We start from the raw sequence: 20,000 nt of genomic DNA, 5'->3' as shown, positions 1-20,000 counted from the left end.
CTCATTTACACAGAGATACAGCAAACACACACACACACACACGCACTTACAGCACCTCTTGCTGCTTTCACTGAAGCCATTTTGTAATTGTCCTTATTATTTAGTTGCTAAGCAGCCAGAAGCCAGAGATTCTCTATGGACTTGGTTTATAACGGGTTAGAGTTTGTACAGTGTTTGACCTTGCTAACGTGCCTATGGCGTTACTGCAACCTTGATGAACTCTTGATCTGACCTGTGTCTGACCACCTGCTCTCCAGGGATGAGCATTTCCGTCTACAGAATCGGTTGCCTTTAACATGGCTATATGATGAGTTTGCAGTGCAAGCTTGTTTAATTGGTTAATTTGATATTAATCACTTTAAGGTAAAAAGAACTCTCCAAGGGTCTCGGTCCAGCTAGTTCTATCGTTAGCTTCTGATCCGAGAGCAGTTTTGTGTTTATATTTATAGGTCAGATTATGGTACAGTGCCCCATTTCTGAAGTTATTTAGTTACGGTTTTTCGGGGCAAAGGTGTATTAAAAGAGCGTCAAGCATTCCTTTCCGTAAGGAGTGTTGATGTCACTCTCCAAAAACACTCCTCCTGCCGTGCTAGTGTCTGTCTCCACAGCCTAGCCTAGCTGGGGATGGAAACACGGCCTTGAAGATTGAAAACAGGTGTTCATTCAAATCTGCGCTCCACACGGATGTTGTGCTGAAGCAGCTGCCGGCTGTTCTGTGCCTTTAGTGACTTAACTTCCCCTGGTCGTGGAGCAAAATCTTTACATATTGGCTCCTGGTGTGACGTACGAAAAAGTGAGCAGTAAACCAGGCTGACGGCTCATTTTCCAAAGTGGCGTCCAGCTGTTGCAACCACACTGCTTACCTAATTGTTTGTGTTTTACGGTAACTAATAACAGCCTGGAAGAGGAACCTGAGACATCAGCAAGCGCTCCAAACCAACATTTGCCAAACACTTGAGTTTTGAGTGAGTGTGCTAAAGGTGAGGGAGTTGGTCCTCAGTGTGTAGCCACTTCACAAACTAACGCGCCACCTGCTCAAACGACACACACAAAAAAAGAAAAAGCAAAGAGATCTAGAAACGAGCAGGAGAGTGTTAAGGTACAGAAAGCCAGATTTAGCAAAGTTCCTTACGGATCAAAAAAGAAAAACGCTATATTCTCATTTTTTGTAACACGCAGTATTTTATAATCTCTCACCGCCACTCCCAGAATCTATGCACGCGAGCAGGTGAGTACGCAAGGACAGGATAGTTTGCCCTCGCAGCGAAGAGTGACAGAGGCATCGAGAACAGTTGCGGAAGGCGATGGGCCTCGCGGACACACCCACTGCGCTCACTGTGTCGCCGTGTGCTTGCTGTACTCTCCACAGGTCCCTCCTGCAACGAGAGGTCAGAGGGGAAGAAGAAAGGGCGCCCCCGTGTGGAGGTGCAGGAGCTGCGCAGTATCCCCGTGAGTTCAAAAGACAAAAGCTTCTCATGTTCTCTTTTGGCTGCGTTTGGAGAATGTTTTCTGTGCCAGTCAGGGAAAGTGAGGGATTTTTTGTGTGTGTGGTAGGGGGGGGTTTCCAACTCTTTGTTTAACTTTGGAAAGAGGAAATCGAGCTTACTGGAATGTGTGGTGTTCTCTTTGTGTGTGTAAATTCGATATTAATTGTTAGTGGCTAATCACTGTAAGATGTGTGTGTGTGTGTGTGTGTGTGTGTGTGTGTGTGTGTGTGTGTGTGTGTGTGTGTGTGTGTGTGCGTGCATGTGTGTGCGTGTGTGTGTCTGTGTCTGCATGTCTGTCTGTAGGGTCATATGATGGTTCAGTGGAAGGAGGAATTTAAGAGTCGTTCTCGTGTGAAGTGTCCAAGCTCGGGCTGCTGGCTGGAGTTCCCCAGTATTTACGGGCTTAAATACCATTATCAGCGCTGCCAAGGGGTAAGACCCGAACCCCCTCAAACACCCACGTACCTCCACCCACACGAATCAACCATTAGTCTTAAAGCAGGCATAGAATAAGCACCATGGATCCTTATTTACTTCTCTGTGGCCGTGAACTATTTAGAGCCGTTTGACACAGTATCTAATGTTTCTTTCAAAACTTGAGGTACCTACATACATCCTAATTTGACCTAGAAAAACGTGCCTCAACAATGACCAACGTCCACTTACTATATCTGTGAGAAAATCCATATTCAAAACAAATTTGTAAGAATCTTCACTGTGCACTGTTTTAGACGCTCTGTTAGGACACTTTGTTAGGATGTAAACATTGAAATGATGAAACCTGAAACGAAGCGAGTTCTCCATGATGACAATCAAGAGGGGGGTTTTTTTTTGTGCAAATTGGAACAGGAGTGTTTCTACCGTAACAGGTCATAAACAGGTATGTGAAAGGTCATTCATCCTTGTGTCACAGTTCACTCAGGCAGAATTTCCTTAGTAGACAAGGCCACACGCCTTCTGAGTGATCTACGTACACACACACTCTGATGAGTGGTCTACCTACACACACACACACTCTGATGAGTGGTCCACCTACACACACACACTCTGATGAGTGGTCTACATCCACAAACACACAGACTCTCTTTTACTCGCTTTGATAAATGAGCCCCACTGACTCAGCCAGACCTGAGCACACTTTAGTGCCTTTGCATTGCACTGTGAGTAGTAATTTGATGTAACAGGTAGCCTATCTTTCTCTGTGTGTGTGTGTGTGTGTGTGTGTGTGTGTCTGTGCACGCGCTAGGCCACCATGGCAGAGAAACTGAGTCACGGATGCCCATACTGTGAGGCTGTGTTCGCTACTAAAGTTCGCCTGCAGAAACACAAGCTGTGGAATCACCCGGAGCGGGTCACCACGGAGACCAAGGCTGCGATGCCCCTGGAGACCAAGGTGGAGCCGAAGCCTGAAGCTAAACTGCACAAGGGCCCCGTAAAGGGCAACGTCAAAAAGAGGTGGGCGTGTCCCTCCCACACGCTGTCCCTCCCACACGCTGTCCCTCCCACACGCTGTCCCTCCCACACGCTGTCCCTCCCACACACCGTGGCCTAGTTTACCTCAGCAGCCTTCCTGCTAACAGAAGGGGCCGGTTGCACTAACAGGTCTCATATGGTTTCAAAAACTGGCAGAAAACTGAATTTTCACAAATTTTCATTGGGCATAAAATAGCATTATAAAATAACGCCTCGCTGATACCTGTGAAAAGGAGGAATCCCTTCACACTTCAGACTGTATAAATCCCCCAAGCCCCAGACTGGGCATTTTACGCAAGCATGCTCGGATGCTGCTGATTCTGTGAGAACAGACTTTTTGTTATTACTCAAAATGTTTTTCACTCGCTGGAAGATTTTTTTTTAAGTGTGTAGTATTATAATTGGCCACTTGGTAATGAGCAGCTTTGCTTAGCAGCTGTTGCTGTTGTGAATTTTATACATGGATGTGCACAGCTAATACTGGGCATGACTTTGGTTGGTGTGACAGGTGTAAAATCCTCTCTTGTCTTAGTTAAGAGCTATTGAGCAGGGTAGCATATTTTAGTTAAAACTACCCTAATTGATTTTGTAATTGTATTTGCAGCATTTTTTTTTAAATTGTACTTATTTTGTAATTGTAATTATAATCCTACATTATTTATTTGGAACTGTATATTTAAATTTAAATGTATATATTTGAATTTCTATATTTGGAATCGCAGACTGTTCACCAGTTTTAGCGTCAAAAGAGTTTGTCGTTGCATAAACTGTGCCCAGGTCAGTCAAAGATCCTTTGTTTTTGTCTCAAAGCAGCTTTTAGTGATAACTGTGAGGATGCAAAGGGTATTTTCTTTCTAATTTTTTTAAAAAAGAATTGCTTACACCAGTCTAAAGACCTGTTGGTGCCCCGTCCCCTGAAGCTAACCAATAATGACTAAGAATGGAAGACTCGAAGGAGTTCAGTCAGATTCAATAGAGATGGTGGTCTGGCGTTCTTCCATTTGCACCTTGTCATCATTTTTTTCGCGGGCCCAAAATGCACATCTGATTTCAGGTGAACGCGATACACCCATCAGTTGCAGTTTTTGCGGCTAGCGTGGAAGTAGGCCACAGTGTAACTCCACGAGTCCACCACCCCAGCGTGAAGCTGTCGCGTCAAAGCGAACGTTTTTGCGTACGACCTGCTGGCTTTGAAGTGGCATCAGTGCAGTAATAGTCATTTCTTGGCCCCAGGCCTATAGAGAACAGCCCCCCACCGCCAGTCGTCTTCAAGGTGAAGAAGACCCAGGAAATGTCGCAGCCCTCTCAGAATGGGGAGTGCGCCCCCCACAGGCCAGACCGAAGACAACAGCACAGCTCCCAGCAGCAACCGCAGCGGGAGATCCCGCCAGACGCGGGGGGCAGCGAGAGTGAGGGGGGGAGTCTGCCCCCGCCCTTCCCCGAGGAAGACCCCGAGAGGATGAAGCACAGTAAGGCTACCCCATCAACCCCTCCACTACTGCTCCTTTTTTTTTTTTTAAACCGTGCCCAGTAGAGGGCGCTCATCTTAGAGGCCTCAGGGTGCGTGCAAACAGATGAAGACGGCTTTAAAACGAAAAAGCCGTTCTGGTCAACGTGCAGATAGTCAGACCCGAGTCCTCACTGGATGAAAAACTCGAGAACGTCGAATAGCTCTCAAAGCTAAATTATCAGTCTGTGAACAGCCAGTTACTTAAATGTTCTTCTTCATGGTTTGCTGGGATCACTGGGTGCTTGTTACTGTTATGTAGATTCGACACGCAGAGCTGTACCATAACGCTTAGAACTTAAATGGAGGAAGTCATGAAGGAGGCCTGTCCCTTTAAGCCCAGACTATTTCAGTGGCATTTCTCCATTTGAAGGCAGGACATTGAGCCACTGTGTGGTTGCTGTTGGCGACGGCTGGTTTTCCTTGCCACACACACACACACACACACTCTCTCTGTCTCTCTTAGATGGCTCATATTGTGAGCCTGCTATTTATGGCTTTTGTTTGGGCCCAGATTCCCCTCGTTTGTCGAACATCAGTGTCGTCTGCGTGTGTATAACTGTGTGTGTGTGCGTGTGCATTTACATGTGGCCTTGGGGAGTCTGACTCAGAGATTGTGTTCGGGGTCTAAAGGGAAGTGCAGGAGCAGTTGTGCGGGTGACAGTGGTGCTATACAGCAGAACGCTAAAGCTTCTCCCCACCGCCCACACTTCTGACCCGACCGGGACCGCGGGCCTATCACGAGAGGGCTTTCCTGGCCCGGTTGCCTCTCAGTGGAGATAAATGAGACCGAGCTGGAGTAACACATGGTTAAACAGGTGGTTGCATGTGACCCAGTATCGCACTGGAGCTTTGGTAGCTGGTTAGAAAGACAGCATGCAAGATCCATTAGGCCAAGAGCCAACGGAGAGCGATAGAACAGGAAGTGTAATATGATTTTGTCATTTAGTGCGCCACATGGACGTTCGGTACACTTTAAAGCCGTGTGTCATATCACGTAGCCACTTTCTGAGACCGAAGGAAATTTGAGCCGTCGTGGAGGTTTATTGCTTTGCAGTGGTGTGTATGGTGAACGCGTGAGATGTTTGAGCTCTTGGTGTCCTTTTTTTCTCCATTCGAGCTAGGGAGGAAGCAGAAGACTCCCAAGAAATTCACCGGAGAACAGCCCTCCATCTCGGGCACATTTGGCCTGAAAGGTAGTAAACAAATCCCACACGCACGCATATACGACGTCTTACACACATGCATGCACAGAACACACACACACACACAGAGTCATCTATATGAACACACACTGTATCTCTCTCGTTCTCTCACTTTGCAATTTAAGATTTGTCGGACTTTAAGGTGATTGTTTGTTGGCGCAGCCATGCCATGTGGTTGTAATTCACAGACTTCTGTTCCTTGCTGTAATCGGCGCTATGCTAATAGCACCATCAGAGACGTGTTTCATATCCTGTCGGAGCGGAGTGAGCCAGCTATTCTCACAGCCCAAGTGCCAGAGGAGGTAGCCCTGCTGTAGTCGATTAGTTTACATGCAGGACTCTTCGGTCGAAGCTCAGATAGTGGGAGTGTTCATCAGGAACGTTTACGCTTGTACACAGACGCGCTAAAGGTCACTTAGCCGAGGTGCTCGCCCAAGGCGAGTTTTATGAACCGAGGCCAGGTGCAGTTCACTAGGGCTAGCCCGAGGAGAAGTACGCAGGGCAACCTCCGCGTGCTGGCAACCCGTATCTACGCACCAACCGGAAGGCTGATATCTATCTGTCCTGCCTCTCTGTGTCGTGTGCCGGGCCGCGCCGCGTCACACCGTGTCGCGCTTTGTGTCTGTTGCACGCAGGGATGAATAAGGCGGAAGAGAAGCTGAAGGCGGGGAGGGCGAAGCGGCCAGAGGGGGCGCTGTTCAGCGAGGATCCCCAAAGGAAGCAAGCCAACCCAGCTCCAACCAGGAGAGAAGCTCCCTCCCACAGCCAAGGTGACCCCCGCCCCACACGGCGTCTCTGCCTCTCCCTCGCGCATTTGGGACGCCTCCTGGCCACCGTGATTCCAGTATCTTGTGTTTGTCCTTTTTAGCGGCCCCTTCAGAAGCCCAGTGGCGGCAGGCCATCCTGGAGCAAGGCGAGGTGTGCTGCCCCGCCTGTTCTGTTGTCACCCGCAAGACCGTCCACGGCCTCAAGAAGCATATGGAGATCTGTCAGAAGGTCAGGGGTCAAGCCAGCTGCCAACGAGTGTACTTGGCCGGACCGGTGCTGCCAACTCCGTGTAACCGCTCGATAAAAGGAACGGCCCCCCGCCATGTTTTCAAATTAGCATTAGCTTCTCTCCCTCATGCCCCATCTGTTCCACATTCCCACGGTAGCTGTACGCGGATCAGCAGCGCGTAGCGCTTCCTGCAAACGTCACGGCGGTAACTTTTTTGTATGACAATTTTAACATCAAGCGGGGGTCAGTAGGGACCAGGATTGCCTCCTGCACTGGATGCGCTGCGTCTTCTGAGCGGTCTGTTGAGTCGACTTGGTAGCGTAGGCCTCACCGGCAATCTGTGAGAAGCTACACCTGATTCAACGAATATCTAAACGGGGTGTGTAGGGGGCAAGTGGGTAAAAATGGTTGAAAGGAGGCTTGTGTAAACATCTTTCCCATGAATCCTCATGAAACATCAAGCCTTGATGGCTTTCCTCAGCCTGTGGTGTGTGACATCTGCTGTGAAGGAATGGTATGCTGTCCTGCCATCAGTGCTGTCAGAACCGATTGTCCGTCTCGTCGGGTTGCCTCAGTCTTTCTTCTGCTGCATGGGAAAATTTGCCTCTGTGGCTATCAACGGTCCCGACTGATATAAGCCTCCGGAAGGCCCTGCGCCCTCTCCGTACATGGCTACCTCCACTTTTGTTTCTTAGCAGTTCCAGTGCCGTGGTACCCCTGCAAAGGTGGTCCGAGCGTTATTCTAAACTCACTGGCCTCCATGCTCACACCCTTGTGCGCTCAGCGCTGTGCACAAATCAGGATTATTCATTTATTCCAGTCGCTCCAATAAACAGCTCTACGCAGCAGCCCAGTGGCAGATGTTCAGGCAGGACACACGCACCACCATTTCCCAGCAGTTTATCACTAAACCAGAGCAGCAAAGTGCACCCATAGCTAGAACGCGTCAGGCACGCCGTCAGACAGCTGTATCTCTCAGGACCCCGAGCCAACGGCCAGGGGAGCTATTAGAAGCGTTTTATCGATCAGGCAGCTGTGAGCTCTGTTAGTCTCGGTGGGCAGGAACTGGTGAAGTGCTTTAGGACAAAGCTTAGTCCATAGCCTTGCTCTATAAACGCCGCGGTGCGCGCATTAAGTGGTCACCGATGTGCTCATTACACATTGTGAGTCATATGCACTTTGGAGTTTGCTTGGCTTTTTCTCCGAATCAAGGATTAAAGAATGAAATATGAAGATATGAAGATACCTGTTTCCTGAGGTTAGATAGGTGTATATTAAAGTGCATGAAATAATACCCCAGAGACTCACTTTTGTGTTTGTTTGTTTGGGCAAAATCTGCTAAAAAGATCTGTTGAAATTGTTAACAGTATGGTCCACGGTGTCATTTGCTTTATGGCAGCACTAATTGTATTGCTATATCACGGGTCTGTCTTTGGAATGCATACAGGCAGTCCTGTAAGTCACACAACTCCTTCTAACACTAAATAATTACCACTACAGTGATAATTATGGCTCCCCTCCTAGAGCCAGAAGCTCTGTGATCTCCGTACTGCCCTAACTGATGGTATTTTCTTTCTTTGTGAGTTGACATTTGTTAGGAAACCTTGTACTTCTAATGCAGCAATTTTTCACGGGCATGATTAACAGGATTATGGATTTCAGAGCTTCCTTAAAATGAACAGAACTCATCAAAGCGCTAAAGTGATAACGAAGACAACCCACTGACGTCTAACCTGTTGTTTTTTTTGGTTTGTTTGTTTGCTTTGCAGCTTCAGGACGCACTGAAATGTCAACAGTGTCACAAGCAGTTTAGATCCAAAGCTGGCCTCAATTACCACGTCATGGCTGAGCACACCACCAAGGCAAGCTGTGTGTGTGTGTGTGTGTGTGTGTGTGTGTGTGTGTGTGTGTGTGTGTGTGTGTGTGTGTGTGTGTGTGTGTGTGTGTGTGCGTGCGTGCGCGCGCGCGCGTCCACATGTAGACAGACCTTCTATACTACCACACTGGCAAATGACTGTGACTATTTTGGAAAGAAAACTGGGAAACATGAATGAAAAAAATGAACAAAGCAAAGAGAACCAAAAACAAAGAAGGAACCCGAGCCAATCATCTTTCACGCGCAGCGCCGTGCCGTTGCACCAGGGTTGCACAAGCCTCTTTGTTCGTTTGCTGTCGAAACACTCAAGGTCATTTTTTTTTTTTTAAGTCACTTTTTCCAACTACTGCGAATTCAGCTCCCTTTTCGACGTTGCTTGCACCTCATGTATTAGGTGCATTAAAGGAGTCGGGCTTTAACACGTTTCTGCCCAGCAGAGCTGCGCTAAGAGGGAGACTCTCCTCTGGGATGTACGAGGATGCTAACACTACCTCACCAGAACTCCAGTGAGCAGAACCTTGCACCTAGGGAATAAATTATGCACAGGCGCGCATCTCTATAGTACTGTTAAACATTAATGAACTCAGGAACGGCAAAAGACTGTTTTGCAAATGTGTGTGTGTGTGTGTGTGTTTGTGTGATGCACATGCACTTTGAGCTCGTAGTGTCCATCTCAAGGTCACCCAGAGGGGGTGTGTTCCTTTGTACACTGACCAGCCCTCTGCTCTGGCCACGTCTCGGGTCTCCGTGTCTCTTTAGCCCACCACTCTGATTCGTCCAAAAAAATGTCCATCGCCGGGGAAGATATCACTGTCCCATGTGCACTATTTCCCTCTACCTTCTCTTTCCTACGGTCCCCTTCTGTTGATGTGTGCGATATCACGACTAACGATCCGCAGGCTCGGACATAATCACCGAAGCCGGGTGCCGGCTTCAGGAGACTCCGCCATCACAAGAGCTCCAAAGAGCCACACGCGCACGCTTCACAGTGGCCCGGGGGAACCGAGCCCCCAGAGAGACCCTGAAGGCTGAGAGGTTAATGGGCCAGACAGCACTGGTGCAGATAGCAAAGTGTTCAGTAGTGTGTGTGTGTGTGTGTTTGTGTGTGTGTGTGGGGGTGCCCTGTTTTATTAGCTGTATAAAAGGAAATAATGGAGATGTAATAATGTTACCATAAGGTGAAATGAGCCCTTTTCTCTACAAAATGCCCAACATGAAAAAACAGACCCATATTTATTTTATAGCAGTGTTCAAACAAAGGCACGGCAGTACACAGCTACAGACATTCCGCTCCGGTGGAACCGAGACGTTGTACAGTTTTTTTTTCCAGATACCCATATACAAATTCCACTTCTTTTTCTTTTTTGGACGAAAGAAAACAGAGCTATTGAGACAATGGGCTTCTTTGACAGTGGTTGTAAATATGGTTTGAGGAATGTCCCTGCACAAGTCTAAAATGTTCTGCCTTTTCTCGACTGTGTGACTGGAGCCGCATTTTCACTTTAGGTTCCATATAGCTGTTGGGCCTTGTTTTGGTGGAACACTAATGTGTTACACTTTATTTGTTCCCCCTCCAGCAGCCCTCTGGGAACGAGAATGTGGGAGGGCGGGAGCAGGAGGAGAGAGAGAGACTCCGCAGAGTTCTCAAACAGATGGGGAGAATCAAGTGTCCCAGTGAGGTAGGACACACACACACACACACACACACTTTCTCTTTTTCTCTCACTCTCACAGAGTCACGATCACACCCACGTCTGCCATCCTTTGTCCCATGTCCTTATTCCCTATTTTCTTTCTCTCGCTCCCTCTCCCTGTCTTGTCATACTGCCCGCGTACACATCATTGCTCTGTTTTCAATTACTTTGCTGAAGTGAGGAATGAGGCAGAGCTCGGGGCTTTTTCCATTTTCCACTCCCCACTGCAATCGCTTCTCTTTCCTTCCACATTCCAGAAGTAACACACTCTCGCACAGGGATCCTCCACAACCTGGTAACCCCCCCGGCAACCCTGTCAACACATTAGAAATGTAGGAACCTTTCAGAATGACCTGGATTTCCACAGAACTTATATGTGTCGGTGTCTTCAAAGAACTCCAAAGGCAAATGAACCTGTTTTCTCATTTCTTAGTTTAGTTTAATGAACAGCACACATTTTAGTGTCATACCCTTACTGAACAAAGAGTTGTGGCAATCAAGGTCATTAATCGGATAAGCATGTGAACTCGTATATATTTAATAACTCATGTCACCTCTTTTACTAGTAATGATTTCAACCCAATCCTATTGTTCGGTCCACAGCAGTTTGGAGGTTTTTTGGCGTGTTCCTCTGTTGCACTTCACATATAGTGTTGCAGCTCTGTCTCATTTTTCGGAAGCGTCTCTCCTTTAACCTGCGTCAGATCACGCTGCCGAATTTTCAGCGGGACTGAGATCAGGAATTGGCGACTCTAAAATCTACCGCTGTTTATTTGTGTTTTGGCGCATCGATAAAACCGCAAGACGTTCTTTTTTAGTTTTAGATCAGACAGACGTGCCCTGACATTCTGCTCTGTGTTTCATCGAACAGCTTGGAATTCATCGGTCTCTCAGCGATTTATTGCAAGCCATCCAGGCCCAGAGGCTATAAAGCTGCTCCACACCAGCAGTACTTCAGACCGCGTCCAAAACGGTCACATATGCAGCCATTTTTTTCCAGAGTGCGTGGCTTAAAATTCCGCACGGCCGCATTCGCGCGACGGCTCTTCGGTGCCCCTGCGGCACGGGCGTTAGTCACCGAGGTGGAGAGTATTCCGTTTTTCCTTCGCTAGCTTAGTCTGTCTGCCACTATGCGAAGTCGCTCCACACCTGCGTTTTCAACGTCGGCCGCATGTGCGTGCGTGCGCCGCGCCGATAATGAAACACGCACAACAGCTCAGCTGTCATCTTACTTCATTACTCCACGGAGGAGTCGGGAAGCCGTCCCGATTCAGGGTCCAGCGGACGGTGAGGGTGTGGGCAGGGAGACGCGCAACCGAGCCTGGCAAGGCAGCAGAACTATGGAGGCAAGCGCCCATCTGAACCACCACTGTTCAGACTGGTTTTTACTCGGAAAATGAAAAAATATATATCTCCGCTCTCCTTTTAAATGCTTGGATCGCTGACTTGTAGGTTCAAACTGATAGGTGGACAGGCTCTGTAGCAGAACCAATCAAAACATTTCAGCTGGGAGGGTGGGACATTACCCCATACAGGGAAACGGCACAACCGGCTGGCGAATTTACTGAGAAGGACTAATACCCACTCGGTCACTGTTAGTGCTATCACACTGTTCTGTTTATTATATGTTTTGTATTCCTTACTCCTGCTCCTATACTAAGCTAGTATTGGATGTTCTTCACAGATATCTATCAGTAGATAGCTATCAGTTAGCTGTTTGAGGCCAGCACATTGAAGAAGGAAAAACAACCAAGGCTGACACTGTTCGTGAAAAGGCTTGCTGAGACGTTATTACATATAATGCTGAGAATACTATAGCCAATTCTATAGACAATGATCCAGATGTTTCTGTCTGTCATAACAATAAATGCAAGATGTTTGTATGAACATGATGGTAAACCAGCGTCCTTTGGTGATCTGTACAGTCAGCTGGCTCGTTAGCTTGGTAATGCCACGTTTTCACCAGAATGGAAGGAAGTGGAATTCCTGGTTTGTGGTTTCTACGGCCTGTGCGCCGATCGCTGGAGGATGATGGCAGAGTAGCAATGGTGCTGAATTTCTAAAGTTTGAGGTCTGCCTGACTGGACCGTGTAACCCACTTAAGTCTTATTAGCTTTAATACATTTTGTTTCAAGCTGCTTTAAAGTCTGTTTTGGCCATATTGCACCATGTCGCACGTATTACAACAGAATTCACTTGTTAAGAACAAGAACCAAAAGTGTTTGGGGCAGTATATACCAGTCACTCATTTTGCATGCATTCACATGCTGTTCCATAATGGCACATATTGTTTAAAGACATGGCATCCTAAAATACTTATTAAAATAAGTCCTAAATTATTATGAGATGTTACATTTATTTATATAGCCCTTTTTACAACAGCCACTGTCACCAATGTCTGTCTACAAGCCAGAGTCGACAGTTTGATGAGTGTACGTGTGTCCCATGCCCATGGCTGGGGTGGAGGTGAAGTCATAGCAGGGGGTGTCGGAGGAGACTGGGAGGAGCCATAGCAGCTGAGACAGCTGTTCAGCAAAATTTAAAGTCTTGCCTGTGGTATTTGGTTTTAGAGGTAACCTGAGGGAAGCTGTGAAGGGATTGGCTGAAAGGGGTAGTTAGTAGCTATGGAAGAGGAGAGCACAGACTAGTTGAGGAAATGACGTTATAAAGGTGGCTGAGGTGTTGGGTGTCTCAGGTTTGAGGTGTTTTGTGTCTCAGGTATGAGGTGTTGGGTGTTTCGGGTATGAGGTGTTGGGTGTTTCGGATATGAGGTGTTGGGTGTTTCGGATATGAGGTGTTGGGTGTTTCGGATATGAGGTGTTGGGTGTTTTGGATATGAGGTGTTGGGTGTTTTGGATATGAGGTGTTGGGTGTTTCTGGTATGTGGTGTTGGGTGTTTCTGATATGAGGTGTTGGGTGTTTCTGATATGAGGTGTTGGGTGTCTCAGCTATGAGGTGTTGGGTGTCTCAGCTATGAGGTGTTGGGTGTCTCAGCTATGAGGTGTTTTGTGTCTCAGCTATGAGGTGTTTTGTGTCTCAGGTATGAGGTGTTGGGTGTCTCAGGTATGAGGTGTTTTGTGTCTCAGGTATGAGGTGTTTTGTGTCTCAGGTATGAGGTGTTGGGTGTCTCAGCTATGAGGTGTTGGGTGTCTCAGCTATGAGGTGTTTTGTGTCTGGGGTATGAGGTGTTGGGTGTCTCAGCTATGAGGTGTTGGGTGTCTCAGCTATGAGGTGTTGGGTGTCTCAGCTATGAGGTGTTTTGTGTCTCAGCTATGAGGTGTTTTGTGTCTCAGCTATGAGGTGTTGGGTGTCTCAGCTATGAGGTGTTGGGTGTCTCAGCTATGAGGTGTTTTGTGTCTCAGGTATGAGGTGTTTTGTGTCTCAGCTATGAGGTGTTGGGTGTTTCTGATATGAGGTGTTGGGTGTCTCAGCTATGAGGTGTTGGGTGTCTCAGCTATGAGGTGTTTTGTGTCTCAGCTATGAGGTGTTGGGTGTCTCAGGTATGAGGTGTTGGGTGTCTCAGCTATGAGGTGTTGGGTGTCTCAGCTATGAGGTGTTGGGTGTCTCAGCTATGAGGTGTTTTGTGTCTCAGGTATGAGGTGTTGGGTGTTTCTGATATGAGGTGTTGGGTGTTTCTGATATGAGGTGTTGGGTGTCTCAGCTATGAGGTGTTGGGTGTCTCAGCTATGAGGTGTTTTGTGTCTCAGGTATGAGGTGTTGGGTGTCTCTGATATGAGGTGTTGGGTGTTTCTGATATGAGGTGTTGGGTGTTTCTGATATGAGGTGTTGGGTGTCTCAGCTATGAGGTGTTGGGTGTCTCAGCTATGAGGTGTTGGGTGTCTCAGCTATGAGGAAGACTCTGCAGGTGGGTGGACTGTTGTGCCATGTCTAGAAAAGTGGCTCTTGATGCCATCTCTGGCACTGAGCCTGCATCAATGGTGTCAGTGGGGCTGGGTACGGCCTTGGTCCCCGGGGGTGGCCAGTGTGGATCTGCTGTGTTCAGGAATGCTTGGTGGTGTGGAGTACACATTCATAGTGCCTGTCAGGCTGGGTACCGCCTTAGTCTCTGGGGGGCCAGTATGGATTTTACGCAGTAGGACACAGTTGGCTGCGAGCCAGGCGGGGTGGGTAAATATAGGACGATTAACTCGTATGCTGTTGGTGTAGTGTGCAAAGCCCATATGGAACTGGTGGCACTGAGCCTGCATTAATGGTGTCACTGGGGCTGGGTACCGCCTTAGTCACCAGGGAGGCCAGTGTGAATTTACGTGTAAAGAGGGTTTATATGTGGCTGGTTTAAAAGTGGGGGGGGCGCCACAGCGTGAACGTAATTCAGCGAGACTGAGATGAAGGGAGGTCCCTACTTGTGAAGCACATGCAAGGCTGTGGTCATACTAGTAATTTACAAGTGAGCAGCTGAGCTTTCTAATTAATAATTGTATGTTGAGATTTTAAATTGAGAAATGCATCGCAAGATATCCTTACTAGATGTCAGCAGTTAACATCAATGAAACAACAGGCTTCAAGGTGCATAAAAATCAAAGAGTCGATGTTTGCTGATGTGGCTAGATTAAACCTGAAAGGCTTTGATCCCTCTCTGTCTCTCTCTCTCTGTCTCTGTCTCTCTCTGTCTCTCTCTCTCTCTCTCTCTCTGTCTCGCGCTGCCGTAGGGCTGCTCTGCTCATTTCTCCAGTCTGATGGGCTATCAGTACCATCAGAAGCGCTGTGGTCGAGAGCTGTCAGAAGCTGAGAAGCCCGTGTTCCTGTGCCAGCACTGTGGCAAGACGTACCGCTCCAAAGCTGGCCGAGACTACCACGTGCGCTCCGAGCACCCCTGCGCAGGTGCCACCGCCCCTCCTGCACGTCCGGTGAGGCCAGGCTGTCCACTCGAGACCTAACGAAATTTAGACTTTGCAAATCACGTTACAAACAAACACGACAAGGCTGCTTAACTTCAAAGTGTGACAAGCACATTTCACTTCAGCGTGAACAGTGGCGGAAGCAGCCTTTAATGGCCTCTGCTTAAAATTCAGGTTTCGGGGATTTTCAGGTGTCAGTATTGGATCTCCCTGAGCTTCTGCCTCTACTAAAATACGTTTCTTCTCTGAAAACAGATGTGACGTTCGAACTCTGTCAGTAAATCGGGGCAAATCAGGCCAGCACCTATCGAGCTACCGGCCACCTCCGAACTCACACCACAAGTTTTGGCGGCTGTGTCCAGGTTCTCACCACCGAGGAGGAGAAGCCCGAGAGCAGGAAAGAGAAAGAGCCGTCTCTAGCAGAGAGGACAAAAGCGGAGGCCGTCCAGAGGAAGAGCCTGGTCAAAGCAAGGGAGAGAACAGAGGAGAGGACAGAGGAGAAGGAGGAGGCGCGGGCCGAGGCCGAGGAGCTGCTGGACTTGGAGCGCACACCCAGCGGCCGGGTGAGGAGGCGCTCGGCCCAGGTGGCCGTCTTCCACCTCCAGGAGATCGCGGAGGACGAGCTGGCCAAGGACTGGGGCACGAAGCGCCGCATCAAAGACGACCTCGTCCCCGACATCAAGAGGGTGAGCCGAGGAGGCGGGGCTTCCGCACACGCCTGCGCCCTCGCAGGCCGACTGTCACCCGCCTCCCCTACGCGCCACGCGCACGTTAGGCAAAGTTGTTCCGGTGCTTTTGCTAAAGATAATATTGCTTAGAGGTGTTTGTACGGCGTTCATCTTTTCCCACCATTTAGCTAAACTACACGCGACCCGGTCTCCCCAACTTCAGCCCCAAAAGCCTAGAGACGTGGAAAAATGAAGTGAAGGAGAAAGGCTTCATCTGTTGCCCCAATAGCGTAAGTGACCCGGCCCCCAACGTCCACAAAACGCGGAAAAATGAATAAAGAGATTCACTGGACTCACTGGACTCTCAAATACTGCATGGCTAAATATCATCAAAATATCAGCTTGGAAAGTTCATTGTTTGCTGGGATCGGTACCATGCTAACTGTCCCCCTGTGTTATGTCATTTGACAGAGCTGTGAAGCCATTTACTCCAGCGTGTCGGGTCTCAAGGCTCATCTGGCAAACTGCCTGAAGGTAGAGTGGCGTCTGCAACTGCGCTCTGTCAGGGTGCCCCAGCTCTGGCTCCTGTGATGTGGCTCATGCCTGCAGGCGACATTATCTAATACCAGTAAATCTACATGCACAGCTAAAATGGAAGATGTTTGCTTTCCTTGGGGAAGACCTGTTTTTGTCTTGGTCAGATAACCGTCGTGTTACATCAGTGTTCAGTGGCTGGTATGAAAACCGGTGTTAGGAAAGTGTCATTTCCTGTACGCTGGCTGTAATTACTGTTCTTGTCTCACTGTACCACATCCAGGGAGGGGGAGATGTGGGGAAGTACACCTGCCTCCTGTGCCAGAAGGAATTCAGCTCTGAGAGTGGAGTGAAATACCACATCAGCAAGACACACTCTCAGGTGAGCTACGAACGCACACACATAAGCACACACACACGCTCGCACACATACGCATAGACGCAGACGCACACTAACACATACACAGAGGCATCAGACACACACATACAGGCCTGTTAGTATTGCACAGACAGGCACACGTATAGAAACGTACACATACCCGCACACAAACACTGTTTGACTCATCAGATGAGTGTAAATATGCATACCCTGCCTACTGATGTCACTTCCTCTACCCAATATCTCCTGCGCAACTTTAATTTTGACTCACAGAACTGGTTTCGAGCATCTGGGCACGTGGTGCCTAACAGCAGGAGCAAAGAGCTGCACAGCAACGGCCTGCGGAGAGACGCGAAGAACGGAATCACCGGCAAGAAAAGAGGCCGCAAGCCCAAAGACCACCCCCCCGAGACCACCCCTGACTCAGCAAAGACTCCGAGCACCGCCCCCGGAACAGCCGCAGCCCCGCCCCCGGCCCCTCCTCCGGATCCCACCCAGGCCCCAACGCCAGCACCAGCCCAACCTCCAACACCCACCACCTCCCGCGCCAACCTGTCCCCAGTGTCCTCCCCTGCGGACGGTGGAAGTCTACCCCAAACCAGAGACACGCAGCACCCCGTCAAGAAGAGGGGAAAACCCAAGAAGGCGCACCTCACAGAGTAACATGACTTTCACTCCTTCCCCAGCAGACAGGATGCTGTTAGTAATACACCAGTACACAAACTGGGCTAAATCTCCGGCACTGAGGTGAAGGGTTACACAGAAGGCAGCGCTGATAGAGAGACCCAGAAGGAGGAGGAGAGCAAGAGAAAACAGTTAATTGGCTCTCGTATTAGTTTCACACTGATCTGTTTTTTAACCTGATATATACATATACAGTATATGTGTCTACTGGTATATACTGATATATAATATTCTTTTTTTCCATTCCATTTTTAGAGTTCATGTCACCAATTAAGCTACTCAGACAATGGGGTTCATTGTAATCAACCACTTGTGTGTGTGTGTGGGGGGGGGGGGGGGGGGGGGGGATGTATGTATGTATGTGTGTGTGTGTATGTATATGTGTATATGTGTGTTTGTGGGTGTGGGTGGGTGTGTGTGTGTGTGTGTGTGTATGTATGTATGTATATATATATTTATATATATATATATATATATATATATATATATATATATATATATATATATACACACACATATACAAAGCGCACACTTTTGGGGTAGCTGAGGACATGGTCTGGTAGTTTCATCTTGTGTTTTGAGAGGTTTTTTTTTTTTTTTACTATTATTTAAAAATATATATATATATCAAAGTTATTCAATTAGCATGGTGCGCTAATTTACAGCTGGTGTTTTTATCACGGATATACTGTATGGTGTATATATACAACATCTATAGCTATATATGAATACTGTATATACAGAGCAATTCATTTTTGTCCATTGTTTCCCAGCAAAGTTGGTCAAAATTTTCCTTTTTTCCCCCCTGCTTCTACCTTTTTTTTTGTTCCTTGGGGTGGTCATCGTTTTACTGGGGATTAGTTCTGTTAAAGGCAGCCGAATGGTGGGCTGTGGGACAGAGTCAGCTTCTGGAACCGTCTGCTTACAGTGCAATGGTGTTGCTTCTGTGGTTTGTGTCTAGTCTCTTGCTCAGAGTCATAAGAGGTCTAAAGCTTGCACCCATGTGTAACTCTTTCCCTGTTTCCAGTAGATGTACTATACAACAGTTGGTCTTAGGTCATTGTTAAAACCCACAGCTGCTTGGAAAAAGGTTGTTTTTAATATTTTGTACTCTTATTTTATCACAGGCTAACAGTTTAAAGAGGCAGTAGCAGTGGCGTTAGATCGATAAGGAATATTCGGTTCACACATAAAGGATAATTCAAGTAGAAAGAATGACTTCAAGGTTTACCCTGAATCATTTAAATCCTGAACAGCAAGAAAAGACCAAGCTCCTCTAATGTGTAATAACCCCCTTTAACGTCTGTGACGTCAGTAGTGCATACTCAAGCTAAAATCATTACTAAGATTACATACACTTACTGTAGCTCATAAATGAACCCCTGAACACAAAAATTCCTCAATTCAGTTTCTTTATTATAAAAGAGGCCATATTCTCCGTTATTTCAGCTAGATATATTAAGGTAAATAATTATTGTATCCTTTTCAAAATGAAAAGTGTTCACTATATGACCATGAGCTGGTTTGTCTAGGACTTGAAATAGTTTCTGTACAAAGTCACTGACATCTCTTTTGATTCACTCTGAAGCATGGAGCAGTTCCCCAACACAGCAGGGTATGTAGACTGCACGTGGAGACCTCGGTGACTGTATGCAATAGTGAGAGTGTTTTACCTGGTGAAAGCACTGAACAGCACAATCAGGATTATTAGTCCAGGATTTCAGTGATTAATGTCAGAACAGAGACTGAACATCAGAGAGCTTTCGGAAAAGGATAAACTGCAGCTCCGTCGGATAATGTCATTTGGATGTTTGATGATGATCCTGCACATAACTGCTCCCGATATTCCGATTAAGGCCTATTTTTTTTGGGGGGGGGGGGGCCAAAATAGTCGACTTGCACTTTAACCCATCGTCCCCCTCCCTCCTTATCTTGCACTTTGCAGGCACTGATAGGCTTTCACTCCCTCGTTCCCTTGAACTGAACCAAGTGGCTAAAGTTAGAGGGTGTTCTTTCGTGCTCCGTATCGCACCGGCCTCTCCCGCCCGTATCCTAACCGCCACCTTTGCCAGGGCAACATCTTAAGACGGTCTCGGAGCCGCACGAACAGGCATCCTCGATCAGCTTCCACTGTGTGGGAGAAATAAGGCCAGGTGCGCTGCATGTCCCAATGTACGAAACACGTCAAATGCGAAACGAAATTGAAACATTTAAGCCATAAGTGTCCCTGTGAAGGTGACCTAAGGAAGCAGTGTGTCTTCCTTGGTTTGTATACATTGTTAAGGATTGAAAGGAAAAAACAATTTTTTTCAAAAGATGACTATTTATTCGAAAACCCAGATTATTCTAACTGAGGTACTTGAAACCATGAACAAATTGCCATAAGAATTATCTGACCATAGGTCGCCAATAGAGGAAAATGCTAAATTATTAAATGTATATTTATACAATATCTATTGAGCGAAATGTAATAAGCTCACTCAAAGTGGCACACCAAGTTTATTTTATACTTTCTTGTAAATATAATCTTAAGAGCAATCTCATACTGTTTTGAGTACACTAGCGTTGAAATGTCAAGCTTAGGCAAAAGGTGCTAGTAGCCGTTCTACCTTAAGGACTGTTTGAGTGGGACGTAAA

At 47.5% G+C, this 20,000-nt stretch overlaps 1 protein-coding gene across 2 annotated transcripts in view; it reads left to right on the top strand.

The window, feature by feature from the left end:
* Window positions 1–17,704, top strand: part of znf512b (zinc finger protein 512B) — a 35,217-nt gene extending 17,513 nt beyond the window's left edge. The window contains exons 3-17 of one of the 2 annotated variants that reach the window (XM_027019235.2): window positions 1,370–1,449; window positions 1,791–1,919; window positions 2,734–2,942; window positions 4,194–4,429; window positions 5,592–5,663; window positions 6,308–6,442; window positions 6,541–6,668; window positions 8,439–8,531; window positions 10,126–10,224; window positions 14,910–15,107; window positions 15,461–15,784; window positions 15,955–16,056; window positions 16,238–16,300; window positions 16,584–16,682; window positions 16,953–17,704. In XM_027019235.2, the coding sequence (XP_026875036.2) occupies window positions 1,370–1,449; window positions 1,791–1,919; window positions 2,734–2,942; window positions 4,194–4,429; window positions 5,592–5,663; window positions 6,308–6,442; window positions 6,541–6,668; window positions 8,439–8,531; window positions 10,126–10,224; window positions 14,910–15,107; window positions 15,461–15,784; window positions 15,955–16,056; window positions 16,238–16,300; window positions 16,584–16,682; window positions 16,953–17,342 (2,357 nt within the window). In that variant the 3' untranslated portion in view covers window positions 17,343–17,704. Of the gene's footprint in view, window positions 1–1,369; window positions 1,450–1,790; window positions 1,920–2,733; window positions 2,943–4,193; window positions 4,430–5,591; window positions 5,664–6,307; window positions 6,443–6,540; window positions 6,669–8,438; window positions 8,532–10,122; window positions 10,225–14,909; window positions 15,108–15,460; window positions 15,785–15,954; window positions 16,057–16,237; window positions 16,301–16,583; window positions 16,683–16,952 lie in introns of both variants that reach the window. The other variant, XM_027019234.2, reaches the window with a different exon arrangement.
* Window positions 17,705–20,000: the final 2,296 nt, after the last annotated feature.

This window comes from Electrophorus electricus, chromosome 24, assembly GCF_013358815.1.
Source record: "Electrophorus electricus isolate fEleEle1 chromosome 24, fEleEle1.pri, whole genome shotgun sequence".
Lineage (NCBI taxonomy): Eukaryota > Metazoa > Chordata > Actinopteri > Gymnotiformes > Gymnotidae > Electrophorus > Electrophorus electricus.
This window is presented reverse-complemented; position numbering and strand designations above follow the sequence as displayed.